Source organism: Falco cherrug, chromosome 1, assembly GCF_023634085.1.
Source record: "Falco cherrug isolate bFalChe1 chromosome 1, bFalChe1.pri, whole genome shotgun sequence".
In the NCBI taxonomy this organism is placed as follows: domain Eukaryota; kingdom Metazoa; phylum Chordata; class Aves; order Falconiformes; family Falconidae; genus Falco; species Falco cherrug.
In genome coordinates, this window is record NC_073697.1 from 35702343 (window position 1) to 35721762 (window position 19420).

At 40.5% G+C, this 19420-nt stretch overlaps 1 protein-coding gene across 4 annotated transcripts in view; it reads left to right on the forward strand.

Moving 5' to 3' along the window:
- The first annotated feature begins 17240 nt into the window (after nt 1–17240).
- Nucleotides 17241–19420, forward strand: part of GLRA3 (glycine receptor alpha 3) — a 91065-nt gene continuing 88885 nt past the window's right edge. For all 4 annotated transcript variants that reach the window (XM_055700851.1, XM_055700852.1, XM_055700853.1 and 1 more), the window contains exon 1: nt 17241–17695. In XM_055700851.1, the coding sequence (XP_055556826.1) occupies nt 17577–17695 (119 nt within the window). In that variant the 5' untranslated portion in view covers nt 17241–17576. The remainder of the gene's footprint in view (nt 17696–19420) is intronic.

Here is a 19420-nt window from a genome sequence, read left to right on the forward strand (position 1 = left end):
AAGACATCCCCAGAATTTGACAGAGAAGCACATTACAAAGAAACAGCAAGCCATCAACTGTATTAAGTTTCCCTACCTTAAAAGTCATTACTACACATAGCGAGTCCCTGTACTCAAACAGCACTCATAGGACAAAACCAAAACATACAAAGAAATCTACCTCATGCTAGAGCAACTGCAAAGAATTGTATTCTCAAGGAAAAAATAGCAGTCCAGCAATAGAAAATATTTCCTTAAGAAACATGAAAAAAAAATTAAAAAAAAAAACCATAAAACTCTCTCTTAATTACCTTTGTAGATAGCCATACTGCTACAACAAGTTAGGAGCATCAAAAGAACACTTCTGGTCTATTCTTCCTTCTGTAAAGAAAGAAACAGTACCTGGGTCCAGGTTTTTTAATTATCTTGTAAAGAGCTTAATTTAATTCACCTGCTGAATGTCTGATTCTGTCTGTACTTGCACTAGCCTCCACCTGCAGTGTGAATTAGAGCAGAGTGGTGGGAGGTTTTGCAATGTTTTATCATCAAAAGTTTTTCTCAAAGCTCTCCTTTTACAGGAGACAAATAAGCTTTTGCTTTAGGATGTTTATGAATTCTCAACAAGTTTTGGATAACCAACTTAAATTTTGTTTATACTTTGACATGATGTTTATTAATAAAAGTTAAAAAATGTAGTATCTATCACCAATAGATTGTGGTTGTGTATGGTGCCTGATATCACAGCATATCAGTGTTCAAATCAGAGGAATACTGTACATAAACTCACATATTTTTATACTATACTTTTCTACATTAATAAATATGTATTAGTGCTGAACAAAAGAATTAAATTCAGTCAGGCATATCAAGTTGCTTAATACTTCTAGTTTGAAAACTAGACACGAACCTATACCACTGAAGCTGACGTGAGAGGAATAAGCCGATGGAGACTATATTCTCTGAGAGTTGCCATCACTAGCGTATTATTTTTAAATCATCAAAACATGGGTAGGGGTACAATGAGCTGTATACAGTGTTGCTGAGTCTTCATAGTGTGGCCTTTTGTAGGATCAAAATAGGTGTAAAGCACTACCATGTGAGAACAGAAGCTTTCCATACCCACTTTTCAATGTGCTTTCACAGACTTTCCATTTTGCTAGAAGCATACGGGTTTGCAGCCACACCTACAGCAAGGTGTCAGGAAGCCAGGAGGGCTGGCTGACCCTGGAGGGAAGGTGAGTCAGGGGCCGAGAGCATACCCAGGGCAAGCCATGCTGTCTCTGATAGGCTGTGGTCCCACAGCACCCAAGTAGGGTGGGCACAGTCACATGCTAGTGACGGTCCTCCGACTGTGCCAGACCCAGCAAGGGGTGAACCATGTCCATGAGGCAGATCACAGAAACATGGAATCATTTAGGTTGGAAAAGATCTTTAAGATCATCAAGTCCAACCATCAACCCAGGACGGCCGAGGAAGATCCATCAAGGGGTAACAGGAGTGAGGCCAAAGAGGGGACTGAAGGAATGGCTGCAACTCAGGTCTAGCCAGGAACAGCAAGAGACATGACTGGAGACTGGTACGCCTACACTGTAGCTCAGGCTGGGACTGAAGGCTCACTCTTGAGCTTAAACGGGTCTTCTGGGCCCACATGCAGGTTTTTTTTCCTTTGAGGAGGCAGTGGTTCTTTTGGGATCTCAGTAAGAAAGGCACCAGCACTTAAAGCTGGTTAATTAATGTATTAAGCAAAAGATGGAAATAACGGAAAAGTGAAAGCAATCTCATGTCCCTCCTGATGCTGAGTGTGGCTGGAGGTCCCAGATGAGGCTGTGTCAGGGTCTTTAATGGCTATTAGTGCACTTAGTACCCTGACATGAGTGCACAGGATCACTACAGTACATTTCAGAATGTAATGGAATTATTGATAAATTGTTTTAACTTTAAAGCCATTTAATCCTGTAGATTTCATGAGCTCATGAAGGACCAAGGTAAGACACCTAAAATAAAATCTAACAAGATAGTCCAAAACCTATGAACAGGGATATTTTTGTTTATTTTCTTTGATTTGGTGCCAAATGGATACTGCATATGTCCAGAATATTGGAAATGTTCTTTTTTTAAGGAAAATACTATAAAGTCTTGAACTGACCTTAGGCAGATTATTGCATTTTATTCTCATCATTTAATTTTGAGAAAAAGAAATTCAAGCCGCAAAAAAAAGGTGAGGAAAAGTACTCAGGAGACTGCAAGAGCTTGGTTCATTTCATAAATGCACTTCCTGAGGTAAACACAAAGGAAGGAAAAGAATAATACTGTCAAAAAAACCCACACACCAACACAAAACCTAAGCAATCAAACAGAAAACTATATGTGAATTTAAACTTGCCAGGGTTTGAATCACAAAAAAATTTCTAATCATCAAAACAGTGAGATACTACCCCTCGGGGAGAGCAGCAGAAAAAGGGTTAGATATTTCTGCAGTGTAACTTAAATTTGTCAAACTGTGCATGACTTTGCAACTGTGCTATTACCCAAAATAGCTATACGCTAAACCTAATGTCTCAGAAGTCATCTTCCCAACCTATGCTCAGCTTCATAGTACCCACAAAAATACCACTGCACTGAAGAAACAAAGACCTCCTTAAGTAGAATTAATGCTGTGCAGGCAGGTGTATATCCTGTTCCCTTCCCATTACCTTCCCAACAGGACTAATTAGGCCAAGGCAGAGCACCACCACAGCATGGTGATGGGTTTTGACAAGTTGCTTCAAGGTGGCTTGAGTATCTTCATAGATTACTACATTCAGTCAGGTAGAATCATAAATAATTTCAAACACCTATTTCAGTATATTGCTGCTCTGAATGTGAGTAGACTTCACAGGGCAGTCCTCCTCGCTGTCCCAGACAGGGGTTTCACATTTGTAGTCAAGCCTACCTTCCATAGCAGTCTGTGTGGAAAGTAGTGAGGTGGAAGCTAGGATAAATATAAAATAAGCAAAAATACAATAGAATCACCATAACCATAACTGCTGATGTGTTATTTTCCACTTTTTGATGCATTGATCACATATAGCAATTATAGTAACATTAATAAATAACAATAATATATAACAATAATGATTTCCACCAGTAAACTATGCCACTATAAGACAATACTAAAATTACTGCTAAAAGGAAGGTTGCTAACTTGTTTTATAAGGGAAAATATTCAGTCTTTTGTCAATACTGTTATAATCCTTTATCTTCAAGACCTGATGATAATAAAGATGATTTATGTGAAGTTGCTTGCTATTACATATGTAATTTTGAAATACCATGCACAATTGATTTTGATGTTTTATATCCTTCTCCCTGACAACCATGGATTCAGATCAAGGACGACTCTTGCCTTTTTATAGAAACTAGCGTTTTAAAGTCCAGTTGACTTCAACAAAAAGAAAAGGAAGACATTAACAAGAATCAGCAAACTGAAAGTACTTGTCTCTGACTTAGAACATGAACATATTCAAAATATTGTGAGCTATGAGGTATTTTATGGTTTAGCAGGGTCTAATGAATTATGAGATTAAGGTCTGGGTTTATAAGGGTTGAGGAACAACATTCAAGCTGAAGCTGGGTCTTAAGCCTAGAGTTTGGCTTATTATTCTTTCAGGCTCTTTTCTCTAAACTTGTTCTTCAGCAAGTCTGAGGCAGATGTGTTCACCTTCCATTGAGGAAGTTCTCACTGGTACTCCTCAGCTTTTTTGTGAAAACATATCAGTACCTTTAATGAAGGTATACTTCACAATTTACCTCAGCAGGATTGCTAACATGAACACATTTTCTAAAATCCTAAGGTATTAAGTCACTTACCGCAAAAGGAATGTACATTAGGGTGTGTTATAGCACTACATTCTGCTCATAAACTGTCAATTGGCATAATATATCAATCTTCCCAAAGTATTATAGCTCATATTCTACCCAAATGTAAACAACTAATAGGTCAGTGGCTGTAGAGAACAATAAGGGGTGGTTTCACTTTCTTCTATTTAGTTTCAGGGATAATGTTCGTTTGCTATATTTCTTGGAAAAGCTTCCATGTGCAGGATTCTCAAGTAGGTTTCTGAAAAGGGAAGGTCAGAGACATGTGTAATTACACCTCAATGCAAATGATCCAGCCGTCCAAGCCCTTACAAACAAGTCAAACTATGTTGTTAAGCACTCATTCCGTACCAAAAGTAACATGTATAAAAACAATTTTATGTAATTAATTATCACCAAAATAATACGTTTTCCAGCAAATTAATGAGCTGAAACGGGTCAATAGATGTCAAAATATCTTTATATGAAAAAACTACTGAGGAAAAAGTGAACAAAAATAGCTTGGTTTTCAGCGACAACTATGAAAACCATCTTCAAGTAGCAATGTTTAAAAAATAACAGCCAGCTACCAAACTAAGCTACCCCAGGCCTTACATTTTGAAACTGCTTCCCAGATCATTATAAAGGATCCCCTGTATTTAAGTTGTACAAGAATTCAAAGAGTTATTGACAGTCTATATAGCTCATAGTCTTCTTAATAGATTTATACCCTTTTCAGAATGTGTACAGTCAGTACACGTGCTGGAGCGTAGCACAGACCATAGCAAGAAAGAGATCACAGTTAGTCGAAGATTTTCCACTTTGATCTATATCTTTAGTATTCCCTCTCTCTCTAAATTCATACTTGTGTTTGTTAGCTGCTAGAACATGCTGCAAAATCTGTATACTCTGTAAGATGAATGAGAAGACCGATGTAATGGTAGGACTAGAAACTCTTGGCTCCTAGGCTTGATTCCTTCCATTTCACATATACCTACTGCATTGATACTTCACTGCATTTTTTCATGGGCACAGAGAAGTGCTTACTTGAAAGGGTTTTGGATTTTTTTTAAATTATTATTGTTTTATTTTATTTTAATGTAAAATACACCAATAGAAACAAAGGTAGTCCAATAACAGCACATTTTGAAAATATCATAACTAAGCCCCTGACTATAAGCACAAACATTAATACAGTACAGCCGAAAAAACAAAACACTGAGGTGTCCTTGTAATAATTCAACTCATTACAAGACCCACACATTTTCAGCTGTATCATTAAAATTGTCTCAACCCATACTATGCTTTACACATGCAAGCAATCATATTTTTAGCATCAAAATCCATGGGAGTTAATTTATACAAGTACAATTTGCTTCTCAAAGTTAATTTTTTGCATGCAAATCTATCCCATGGGCAAAGAAAAATAACTAACACTCAAAAAAATTAAAGAAACTCAAAGTTTCACACTGGGAAAATGGCAGGCCACTCTGGATATTTAGGCATTATTCTGTTATGATTGCAAGGAGAAATTACACAAAGAAAAGAGGAGCACTTACTAACTAGCAGGAACTACCTCCCCTGAGCATTGAGCCAGCAAAACATTACCAGGGCCGCTGACTCCATCAAAACTCCAGCTCACTTGTTTTGAGCTAAACACAGTTTGATGGATTGAAGTCTTGATTAATAAACGGAGCTAATAACAAAGTATTAAATCAGTTTGCAAATCTTTCTGATTTTGACTGGACTGTGTGCACAATGGTTCACAGCATTTCACCCTTTTCTTAGACCACTGTTTGTTCTCTTCTTTTTTCTAAAATACAGGGGAAATACTGACTTCCCATTGACTCTCATTATCTAACAGAAATTCTGTTTATAAGCACATAAAGAAAAGACCAGATTTTGCTCTGAGGCAGTCAAGACACTATAGTGAATATAAACATATCAGCTACACATCAGCACTTCTTTTCAGTGATTACTTATGCAGTACAAATTTACACTATGTTTATATCCTTGTTTAGTCGTCTTCATATGAAGTGAATACATAGGCACACATTTTGAAAACTACTTTTATTTAATAATAATGTTACTTTACATATTAGAAAATTTGAGGGTGTTGTTTTTATGTATATACCTATTATTTACAAGACTGTGAAGTTTTTCATTGAAGTTTCCAATCTCCTCTCCCTCTACCAATATATTTTCCAAATTCTGCTGTATATGCACTTGATATGTAGATGTGATATGTTATTACTCTGTCAACATTGCATGAGCTCTAGTACTCAAAGTAAAATATAGACCATCTATCTGTGTTTTAATTTCTGCCACTACTATTACCCATCTCCCAAATATTAGCTTCTTGTATAATTTACCACAGATCTAAGGAATACTATGGATAGAAGAACATGAGTTGCCACTGGAACTGGGGAACTTCATCTGAATTAAGAGAATTAAGGCTTAAGATAGAAGGTACTTGAGAAGAAAAATTATCTGAAGAAAAACATATGCAAACTGTTGATCACACCTCAGTTTGTTAAAATATTTATAATTTAATCCTCCATGAATTAGAAACAATTTATTTGTATGCATCCAGAAATTGAATGAAACAGCCAACAGTTAAGCAAACCAGACTAAAAAGTCTATTGCTTTTTTGTTACTCCAAGACTTGCTTTTGAGATAATACATTTTGAAGAATACTGTGTTGCAACTTTGTGGTGAATACCTATATTTCTTACAGAGAAAACTACCAAATCCTTTTATACAGACTCCCCACTTTATTTTCAGAGACTGAAATACATTGCTAAGCCTTTTTTTGCTTATTGAGGTATACTGAACAGCTACATTTTTCTTTTTAGTGACTTTATTCTTATATTTTTAGGTTGGCTTTTTGGACCGTGTTTATCAAAATGAATTTTTGGACCGTGTTTATCAAAAAATATCTACTCTATTTGTAGTTCTGTGTTTAGTAATAGGTCAAAGCCTCTGGGGTTTCACACTTGAATGAATTAGATCCTGGGGAATCCTGTGTACTGAGAAAGACAGATTAATTAACATAATCAAACATGTCTCAGTAAAACCAGAATCTAAAACTACAGTGATGTCATATCCCATCACAACACCTTCTTAAAAGGCTGGAATGTTCAAACTGGCAATACAAGTGTGGTAAAGACTACATATGTGAGATCTTTATTCCTTACCATTATGATATATGTGGTTTTAAACTCTGTCGGCTTGGAAGCCAATCTAATGTTTGTAAATTCAATTCACAGCCTTTCTAAGGAACTAAATAACTTTGATGTTGTACATGTATATAACATGAGAAAACGTTGTAAGTTTATAGATCCACAGGTTTTAACACTGGAGCCATCATTGATTTGAACTTCTGAATCTCAAGGCTCATCAAGTTTTAGCCAGCGACTTCTGGATCAAACCCAGAACATGCAGCTGACTAGATGTAAAGACTAAATGATGATCAGTTCTGATCCCTCTTTAGTTGTTTTGGACTTTTAATTGCTTCAAAGTAGGAAAATTTGTCCTATTCTGAATTAATCTTCTATCAGGTTCCAGTCTTGCTAGTTTACTACCCCCACGTATTTAAAAAACTACTTTCAATTCACAGTCTTTTTTTCATCCTGAAGGTGTTTAAAGATACCTCTAAACCTTTCTGCTTTTTAGAAGCTAAATTGCTTTAATTTTATGTTAGGAAAGTATTCCAGACTGTAATGTTCTTGGAGTTATTTTCAGAAACCTTTCAAATTTGTCAGCAGCCTTCTTACAGAATGATTATACAAATATATTGAACCATAACATGTTCCAAGATTGGGCACGCTTAAATAAAAACAACTGGTGGTGGTGCAGTTCCTCACCCATTCTAGGCAGCTCTACAGTGTCAGAGATCCCTGTTAATCTTTGGCATTTGTGTAATGAGTTGGGCAGTTAAGTGTCCCTTGACCTGATCGGCAACAATTGCATGGCTAAGGTGGGGAAGAGTGCTGTTGTGCCAGCAGCTCCTGCTGCCTGGCCCAGGTGGGGAATGAGAGCGTGGATAATCAGTCATCCCTTGACAGCCTTGGAGCATTCCTCATTTGAATCATAGCCCTAGTGGGACGGTACCATTGTTACCAGAATTTTGAAAAATTACCAACCCAGAGTGTGGCCAGGATGGAAATTTACAGATGACTAAAGCCAGTCATCTTGAGACCCTATAAACAATGTCCTAAGGGAGGAGGTCCCCTCCTGGACTGCAGCAGGCTGCAATCAGCATCCCCTTTTGAGTGGGACACCTCTCAGAGCTTGAAAACTCCCAAGTATGCAAATTTCGGAGAACTGTTGCCAATAGGTGAGGACAAGGCCTGGGCTGAAACCTTCACTCCTCAAGGCTCAACCCTTCACTCATTGATAAATGCCAAGATATTTGACGTATTTCATGGAACTCGGGGAATTTTTAACAGGCATACCTTTGTACATTTATATGCATATATCTTTATGCATTTATCTCTTTGTGTCTGTGTGCACGTGTGTGTAAATTTATTTAGATACCCTATCTATAATTAAGTTACTGCTGTGATTGTAGTAAAACCTATTAACCTCGCTTTGTAAATGTTCAATTAGTCTATGATCAAGTACTGCTAAAATCTTGTGATCCAACTTAAAACTGCAAATAAACCTTACACCCCCTTTAGAAATAAACTGTTGTCCAAGTCTGAGACTGGACCTAGCTGCACCTAAGCTCTGTCAGGAGTTTAGAATGCGAGGGGGTCTACTCTGAACTCCTGTCACTCAGCAGGGGAATCTCCCTTAGCCTTTTGCACCTGCGGTCTCTGTCTCAATCGTTCTAGCTCAATTCCAACTCAATTTTCCTTTGTATGTTTCATCCGTGTAATAAGTAATAGATTGAACCTTGCCACCAAACTTCGTGAACTCACATTCCCAAAAATTCATATTAAAACCATTTTCCCTGACAACTTTGATGATGATTCTTTAAGCAACCTAAACGACCCGTTTGCAATCAATATAGTCCACAGGATGGCAAGTTGTATCACTGATTACTTACTGAAAACATGGAAGAAGTCCAACTCCCAAATACTCAAGAAACTGGGTTTGTGATAACTGGCATGATTGGAAAACTGTAGAAGAACTGTTAAACCTTCCAAGGGCCATATAAAAATGGAGAAAGACAAGGAATTATTTGAAAAATGTTAGGCACCTGCGTAGAAGCTGCCTATCAGGATAGAAAAAACAGAGAAAAGCAAGATCTGAAAGGGGAAATAGAAGGCTGGAAAGCAGCTGAGATACTACCTTCTTTAAAAATTGAGCAGCTGCAGAAACAGTTACAAGAAAAGGAGAAAAAACAAAAATTGGAAGAAAAGATAGAGATGATGCTTATGTGGGCTCCCAATTCCCCTGACATTGCATGGATCAGAAAAGTAATTTTATCCCCTGAAGAATGGGATGGAAACATATGGGGTGACCCTGATAACAGTGAACAGGAGAATAGAATTCTTTATCTTTTACAAATTCCCCTCAATATGCCAAACCCATTATAAAAACAGAGGAAACTACTGGACCTAGTGGTGGAGCGGGAGATCATACCTGAAAAACAACCCCATTTGATTCGATTCAGATGGCTCATTTGCAAAAGTGCCATGGTTGTAAGCCAGGCAAAACTGAAACTTATATTTATGGCAATTGTGTCTAACTGGAGGGGACAGAATCTTACTAAAAGGTGATGAAGCAAATGGATTTGGGGGGCTTGGTGTCTTTTTATATGCTGGCTGCAAGCCCCTAAATGATTCCCACTCATTAACAAGTAGGGTGGCATACTGGGCTGGCGGAATACTGGAGAGAGGAGAACCTCTGTTAACACCCATTAGATCATTGATCAAGCTCTCCACAGCTATTACAAAAGCTATCTGTGTCCAGACCATGCATGAGCACAGTCCTTTTGATGTTCCTATAGTGGCAAATATGGATCATGACATGCTAAAGCCGTTAATTAAAGGAGCTCTTGTTGTACTCAAATCTTACCTCGTTCAAAACAAGATGAACTTGAGAGACACAGACTTCAACACCCTTTTGGCCATAAGGGATATTTCTGATGACCAGAAAGAAGCCCTAGAGTGCAGAAATCTCCCCACCTAGTCAAAATTAATACATGACATTATAAATCGTGGGTGAGAAGTGGGATTGGGTGATCTATCTAGTGAAACTAAAAAACAGGTTGTAATGTCAGACAAAGTGTACAATCACCCCAAAACGGTTCCCAAGAACCAGGACTCATTGATCATCAACCCAGGACTCAGAGGAGGAGCGAGCTATATAATCAAGCATTGGCATTAAGCATTCCAAGAACTGTAATTCAGAGACAACCTGCCAGCATTATCCAGAATCTAATTCATGTGTTTCAGAGATACGATAACAGCAATCAGAGAGAAAACACTCCAGACACACAGACACCTTCACACACTCTGAGAGGGAATGATAAAACCTTTCTTCCCCAAAATTCAAGATCCAAAAATGAATACCACCTGGACGACAGCTGGGCCTGTCTGGCGGGCAAGTGGAATCGTACCAACAGATAGATAATAACAGCCCATATAATCTAATTCCAGTTGGTCCTTGACAACAACTGCTGAAATTTCTAACAGACATAGGCACATAATTTCAATATTACCACTGCAATATGTCGAGAAGCTGTGTGTGTGACCCAGGCAGCAAGGAGTTAAAATCATTGGAATAAATGCAGTGTTATTTGCCAAACCGCAAAAGTTAATTAATGGCTCCCAGGCAAGAAGGCCTCCATTTGCAGTTAAAGATCACACATATTTTGGGTTTTGATGTTTTGAAAGGCTGAACCTTGCATCTGCTAGACAGCAGCATGTGGTCCTTTGGTTCAAATATCGACCCTAACCCTGACAGAAAACAGGAGGCCACAGTGTCTGTACTCTGTGCAGCACCCGCACTCCCCGATTCAAAGATTACTAATATACCATAATACCCAATTTCTTCTGCAGCATGAAAGGGAATTTCTGAAGTCATAGCTGATTTGGAAAAATAACAAATCATATCCAGAACGCACTTCTCATATAATTCACCTGTTTGGCTGTCCGAAAAGCGGATGGGGGATGGCAATTAACAATTGCACTTAAATGCCAATACAGCCCCACTGACAGCTGCAGTACCCAATACTGCAATGTAACAGTCACACTATGAGCAGCTACACACCCATGTGTGGCAGCACTAGACGCAAAGCATGTGTTCTTTACGGTCCCCTAACAAGAAAAGGATAAAGAGAAATTTGCTTTTACTTGGGAAAGTATACAATATACCTTTAACAGACTCCCACGAGGATATAAACACTCACCCACAAGTGTCCATGCTGCATTTGCTGAATTGTTACAGTCTCACTTCCTCAGAATGTGGAAGTGTACAAATACACAGATGATATTCTAATCCAAGGATATTCCCCTGAAAAGACAGAGGAAGGGACAACAGCAGTGTGGCAAACACTCCATGAAGCTGAAGTTGAAACCTCACCTGAGAAATGTCAGGGATCATGTAGAGCAGTAAATTTTTTTGGTACTCGGTGGATAGCAGGTAGTGCAGTAATTCCACTGGACATCCTAGGTAAAATAGAACAGCTGCACATGCCCCAGTCTAGGAGAGATTTACAACAGCTTATGGGTACTTTAATACTGGAAGAAATATGTACCTAAGTCTTCTGTCATTGCTCACCCACTGTATTCATTTTCACAAAAAGGAAAGCCATGGAGATGGAAACCAGAACATGAAGAAACAGTCAAAACTCTAATACAGAAGTTAAAGACATACCGATCCTTGGGACCAGTATATCCCCATGACCCTTTTATAGCAGAATGGGGGTTTGCTGAACATGGTACTCCCTGTAACCTGTTCCACACTAGCTCTGATGGACCAGAGATCTTTATTGTTCAGCTCAACTGCAGTTAAAGAAACAGAACAGAGATATTCCTAGTGGGAAAAGGGACTTTTGCCTTTAGTCCAAGCAGTAAAGCAAGTTAAGAAAATACACTAGGACAGCCTGTGCAAACCAGGCGGCCATGTAATTTGCTAGAAGAAATCCTAAAGGGGACTGCTGCCTCAGAAGGAGTTACACGAAAACCTGCAGGTAGAAAATGGTATGCTCTACTTGACAGGAATTGCGGAGGAAATGAAATTAACCAAAGGACAAACTAAAGTTTCCAAACTACAGATGTCTATAAATGCAGACCCATTAGCACCACAACAACCTTTTAAACCCTCGCCAATTTTAAATGTGCCTCCCTTCATACAAGGAACATTATCAGAAGACAATTGGTTCACTGATGTCTCAGCAAAAAGAATAAATGATGAATGCCAGTAAAGGCTGCTGCATTAAATATTGCTTCTGGCAAACAAGTAAAAGAAGAAGGTGACGGCAGTGCACAGGTTGGAGAATTAAGGACACATGTTTCAGCAGCACAGAATGGAGCAAAAATTATATATGTAGACTCCTATGTTGTGTGGGCTGGTACCACACTATGGCTCTGTCAACTGGCAACTAAACAGATATCCAACCTGGAGAGCTCAAGATTGGCCATTATTATATAAATATAGCCAGGAAAACGCCATTCAAGATGGAATCAGTGAAAGCACACGCTAAGGACAATAAGCCAGCTACAAGTTCAAATAAACAGGTGGATACACTGACCAAAATTAGGAAGATGAAAATAGGGAATTCCTTAAATCCTGATTGGTATCAGTTGGGAGAATGGCTACATCAAAAATTATGTCACGTAGATAAAGAAGCACTTCATTTTGCTGCACAGAGCAAAGGCTGGCCCCTAGACAGGAAATACTGTGAAGTTATTCTTAAAGATGTTCCCAATGTAAATTAAGATTACAAACAGATCACCCTGCTAAAGCACTGCCTTTGCACATTGGGGAAGGTAAAGCCTTATAGTATACTTGCCAGATAAATATCAGTCCTCTAAAACTGTACATCGGGTATACATTTTAACAGGTGTAGAAATAATATCTGGACTCCTCATGGCAACTAAGTGCTGGAAGACCAATGGACAAAATACAATATGGGGGCTCTCATCTTGGTTCTCAAGTCTACCTGGTCCTGATACTATCCAAAATGATAATGGCTCACACTTCTCATGCAAGGATGTATAAGAATGAGCAAAAAAGAGAAGAAATTCAGTTGGTATTCCACACCCCATATCACCTCCAGTCACACGGTATGGTAGAAGGAGCTAATGGCTTATTGATAAAGAGCCTCAAGCCATATGAGGCCCAGTGGGATATTCAACTTTCCAAAGTACTCCACCAGTTGAGTAATCATCATGGGACCACTGGAAGCCCTGTCATCCAAGCATTCTTAACAAAAACTGAACCTGACGCTACACCTTCTGATGAAAGAAAGTGTCCAATAACATTACAGCCAGGACAACCTATTAGGATAAATTTACCACAAATTGGAACTGTGCCTATGACTCTATAATTAAGTTACTGCTGTGATTGTAGTGAAACCTATTAACCTCGCTTTGTAAATGTTCAATTAGTCTATGATCAAGTACTGCTAAAATCTTGTGATCCAACTTAAAACTGCAAATAAACCTTACACCCCCTTTAGAAATAAACTGTTGTCCAAGTCTGAGACTGGACCTAGCTGCAGTCAGGAGACAGACCTAAGCTCTGTCAGGAGTTTAGAATGCGAGGGGGTCTACTCTGAACTCCTGTCACTCAGCAGGGGAATCTCCCTTAGGCTTTTGCACCTGCGGTCTCTGTCTCAATCGTTCTAGCTCAATTCCAACTCAGTTTTCCTTTGTATGTTTCATCCGTGTAATAAGTAATAGATTGAACCTTGCCACCAAACTTCGTGAACTCACGTTCCCAAAAATTCATATTAAAACCATTTTCCCTGACAACTTTGATGGTGATTCTTTAAGCAACCTAAATGACCCATTTGCAACACAACTTCTCATGACTACTACTATGATTAGTTTGCCTTAATATTCCACAAGGACTCTGTCATACCAAAAAGTACATTCAGTAATCCTTCAATCCATATCTGCATATTGCCTTCTCTGTATGAACACTGTTGAGTAGCTGCATGATCCTGAATTCCAGATTAAAGTGAGCTACTCTATAAAATTGACTTAGGCTTGTCTCTTCCTAACTGCAAATACACAAAGTTTTTCAAGTATCCCCATTCTGGGGGCAAAAAAAAGGTCATCTACTGTTATATCCATATTAGGTTCATCTCCTTCTAGTAACCTTAAAGCATTTCTGACCCCTAGGCTACTCCTAGTGAACATCCCTCAAGGTCAGTTAGACTAGTGAAAGAGTAGCTATACAGCCTGCTGGTTATAAAGAGAATTAGAGATAGACATTGACATATTCTGGTGAAAGCTTTTCATTTCAACATACTACTGTTTTCCATTTGTAAAGAATATGCTTCAATTAACCTCCAATACCACTGAAAGTAAATTATAGAACTCAGCCTTGTACACATACGGTAAACACATACCAGCTATCATGTTTTGAACAATGAGCAATATTTTATGATGTTGCCATCCAGGTATGAGGCATACACAAATGAACAACATTACTATTTGAGACAGATTCCTACTACGGTGACATTCTGTGGATTTCTTTTTTAAAAAAAGCATATTCAAACAAATCTCACCTTTCAATTTACTGTATCTATTAGAAGTATCACGAGATAACATAAAGACCTTCTAAAGACTGGACATAGCCACGTGTTCAGCTTTGTGTAATAATACGTAAAGTCTACCAGTAGTGATACAGAAAGAAATAAAAAATCATAATTAAACCAATAGTGAATTAAAACACTTTAAACAATTAGGGAATGTTTTATCAAAGGTCGACATTAAAACTTAAGTATGCTTCTCTTTCTAATCTCATTGAATCAACAGTATGTGCTTCAGTGTTTTGTTGAACTGGAACTTTTCATAATTCAAGGCAAGTTGTTTGCATCCACTCAGAAGAGAGTATTTTAATATTCAACACTACCCATATGAAAATTTTCAAGAGCTTGAAAACAACATTCTTATTTAGCAGAACAAAACGATGCAACAGCAAAGTTGCTACTTAAAGCATAAGCAAGTGTATGTTTCTCCCACAGGGATTTTGAAAAGTTTGAACTCTGCATATCTAAATTATAGCCTAGATTTATAATTAATGGAACTGTTGCTACTGGAGAACTGGAGAGTTTGTGCTGGTAGTTTTAACTGATAAGATTATAAGAAAAATCCACTTGCCTCAGTACAAAGAAATCAAATATTAGGCTAATTCACTGTTTAAGTACATAATGCACAAAGATAAACAGTGCCTGGAGAAGCAGCCTCACAAAACACTTATTTTAAGGGGAAAGATAAGAATCAACTGTTCTAAACATACAAAGTACTCTACACTGATTTTGTAGAGCACCTGCATTGACAGACTGTCCTTGAGCAAATAGAGGCATTCCTTAGTTTGTTTGTCATTACGTTTTCAGCTAAGGGTTTAAACAGGTTCTTTCACAATCATTGTTGCCACCCAAGGCTATGGGGTGAACAAGAACAAAAACATAATCTTTTTGCAAAGTGGACCTAGAAACTTTAGAGAGTACTGAATACAAAGAGTCCCTGAATTTATGTAACCACTACTAATACAAAAAGTGTTCAGGGAGCAAAGCTAATGATATTCTAGTAGATTCTTCAGCAACACACTTGATGGTATCAACAAAGACATCCAAACTGGATGTAAAATGTGTGGTAGGTGTTATTATTTAGTGATACCCACTGGGACAACCTTGAAGAAGAGCTAGAAAAAGAATAAGGATATGGCAAAAATGGAAAATGTTAAGAACTGAGGTGAAAGTGACATGTGGGATATTTTTGAAACAAAAAGGACAATATACCTCAAATGGGAACATGTGATTGCTTTAAAGATTTCTGATGAAAGATCCTATTTCTAACACATGCCCTATCCTTGGATATAAGGTGTGCATAAAATCCCGGTTTCTTATTTCTTTCCTGCATCTCCTCTACTCAATTATCTTTTAATATCTTATTTTTTCTATTTTGTGTAAAAAGTTGTTCTATATTTCCCTCTCCTTCCATCTTCCTTTTTCTGTAATGAGTTTATAATACTTCCCTCACATTTCAGTTTCTTTTACCCTGCTTCACGTGCCTAATTTTGCTGAACCTTTGCCTTTTCCGACATCTTCTTCCTTCTTCAGCACTTAAGCTTTCTATCGCTTTTTAGTAATTTAAATAAGACTCTGGCCTGAGATAATCACATAGGCTGTGCAACTAGTGGAGCTGCACGAGTAGCAGGGCTGCTGCCTAACACAAACTCGTGGCTGTAGTAAAAAGCAAACCAGTCAGCAGTGCTGAGGCAGACACTGAGAGGGGGATATGCACGGCCAGATACAGTTCACATCTGCAGATATCCGTCTCTGAACTGCTCCCAGATTTCTCCTTCCATTGGATTTCCCAGACAGCTGTAGGTGCTCAAAGGCCATTGCCTTCTCAGCTCACAGACAGCATCCCTCTCCACAGTCTCAGACAAATTTTCCTCTTCTGCCCCTCTCCAGGCATAGCCCTTCCTCATACCTTTCATTTTAATTCATGCACAAACTGTACAGATTCCCACAAGAATTTCTCAGGCAATATTTGGCAGCACCAACTGATAAATCCTTATTCTTTCCTAATGCAAGCAGCTTCTGGCCTGTGTGAAGCATTTGTTTCTCTAACAATAACTGTAACCACCTTACCCTCCTGCTGCCACTTGCGAACTCATTCTCCGTTCCTCCTTCTTCCCACACAGGCCCTTCCCGTTTCCCGCTTACAGGGCTCTTTCCCTTGTCCCATCCCACAACCCCTTCCACCCTCCTCCCCAGCCAAACTTTCAAACTCTGCATTTCCCTGCTAGCCCGCCTTATGGCACCAGGGCACCTCTCCTTTCTGGATAGAAGAGGACACACTTTTCCTGTGTCCATCGGCACCGTGCTTTGGAAGCAGAAGAGACCGCAATACAGAGGTGGGAGTTCTTTCCCCCCGTTTCGTAAGACAGAGCACACCGCCAGCCCTACAGGCAAAGCACAGTGACACCCCCCCACCCGCCCTTACCCCGGCCGTTTCCGAGCGCCGGGGCTGAGGGAACTGACCCCCAACCCCGCCCGGCCACTGCCGCGGGCAGGCATCGCCCCCCGCCCCGGCCCGCAGCGGGCAGCCGCACAGGCGGGGGCGAGCGCAAGCGCCGAGCAGGGCCGGCAGCTCAGCCCGCCCCCGCGGGGCCCCCGCCCCTCGCCGGGGCAGCCGCTCTAGGGCGCCCCCTCGCCGCCGCCCGCCCCGGCCCCGCCCCGCCAGCCGCCGGGGCCTTCGGGGGGGCGGCCGGGTCCGGCCCCCGCCCTGCCGTCCCGCCCTCCCCGCCGCCGCCGGGGACCGCGGCGCCGAGCGCCCGGGATGCGGCCGGCGGCGGGGCGCCGGCTGCCGTCAGGAGCCGGGGGCAGGCGGGCGGGGAGGTGGGCTCCCGCCGCCGCCGCGGCTCGGCGCCGCCGCCGCGGCTGGGATTAGGCTCCCGCTCGGCTGCGATGCAGCGCGGCGGGGCGGCCGCGGCGGGGCACAGCGGGAGGGAGCGGGGCGCCGCCGGGCACTAGGCGGGCGGCGGGCGCGGAGCCGCCGGAGCTCTCCAGGGTGCTGGGTGCCGCCCGCCCGCCCGCGGGGAGCCGCGCCGCCGCCGCGCCGATGCCACGGACGCGACCTCTCCCGGGCTCCGCCGCGCCGGCGGGAGGCATGGCCCGGGTGCGGTACCTCCGCGCCGCCGTCTCGGGATTTTATCTGTGGGAAGCCGCGGTACTGCTCAGGTGAGTTGTTCTCTCTGGGGAAGGGAAGGTCCCCGCGCCGGTGTTCTGCGGCGGCTGGGACGCCTGGGACTCAGGCGGACAGTCGCCGCGGCCGCCGTCGCCGCTCGCCGCCAGCGACCGGCTGCCTCCGGCAGCGGGGCTGTGGGCGCGGGGACGCGGGGCGTGCGGTCCACGCCTCGCCGGTGACTTCGTAACACCGCATTGCCCCGAAGACGGTTTTGCATTTTGCAAGCCAAAGGCTGCACGTTTCCATCACCTGATCACAGTTAGGGTTTCCCTATCTGATCTGTGAATTTTATCAGGTTTTAGCAGGAATTGTAACTTTAATGATCTTGAAAATTCTTCGGGGGTGAAGTGTCTGTATGCAAAAGTTACAGAAGATAATCCCAGTTGGGAAAATATAGTCTTATTTATTACTCTCAGTTCTTTTCAGTAAAAGTAAAATCAGGGATTGCGTTAGAGAACTCAGAGAATTCTTATACAGAAACAAAAAAATTATAGCTGAGTGAGCAGAGAATACGGTCTACAGAACTTCCCTCCAGAGGGAGAGCTACTGGCTGTCTAGGATTTGTATCACAAAAGGTAGCAACGTATCCATAAATTATGACCTGAGGAGAAGACTAAGGTTCATACGGCTTTTTCTACTTTCTAGCCAGCACGCTTTTTTCTGGGTAAAGCAACGTTATGATACCAATGCAAGCATTCTTTTAATGCATAGCTCTGGAAGTGGGGTAATAGCAGGTTAAAATAAACTTGAGTTCTCTGTTTAACAATGAGGGAAAACTTAAAAAGAAAAATCAGACATGTAAAGAAGCAGACTTCAATGTCATCATGCTGATGCAGAGTTAGCCATGCTTGTTATCAACAAACATTCTTGCTCTGTATCACAATAAACAGACTAGCATATAACATGACAATGCCAGACTATTTTAAGGATCACATTGCTACTTGACAAAGATAAAAAGGGAAACTTAAATTTGACAAGTGGCTCTCCAAACAGAGTTTGGGGTTTATACGCGTAAGGGATCTATAACCACAAAGTTAAAACAGCAGTGTGTGGTGCCCCACGATGATGGCAGACTTCACAGGTTCTCGCAGGTTGATAGCAAAGCTTTCGTTTCTGAAGTTTTCTTTATTACCTGTTTTGTATCAACATATGTAATGGAAATAGTTTATAATGTGATTTTATTGTATTTGTGCCAGAAGAAAGAGATTTTAAGAAACTGGGTCACGTGGTACAGCATTGACACCGGGAGGAAAGAGTAAATGCATGGATATTACAATTTAACTTTTCCAGTTGCATTGAGTATTTAATGTTCAGAGTAGATGACCAAACCCCTGTGTAGTGTAGTCAGTACAAACAGTACTGTGCTATTATTATTCTATTTCAATGTACCTATAGAACTTAATTTTCCTCTGCATATTATTTAACTGCCATCCTACTGTTGAATGATTCATCTTTCATTTTAATGATATAAAAGCACATACTATATTCCAAGGGAAGAAGTAGTAAAAAAAGTCAGTTTTGGAAAGCATACATGTATTTTGCATCACATAAGTCTGAACTAACATTGCATTTTTTTCAAAATGTATACAGGCATCTTATTTTGCATCAATTCAAATTGTTTTGTTCAATGTCCAAATAACCATTATATTGCAATAACCCTCTGCTCTTAAATTGCCATTTCATCACAATGAATGTGGTTACTGTGCGCAAGGACTGTA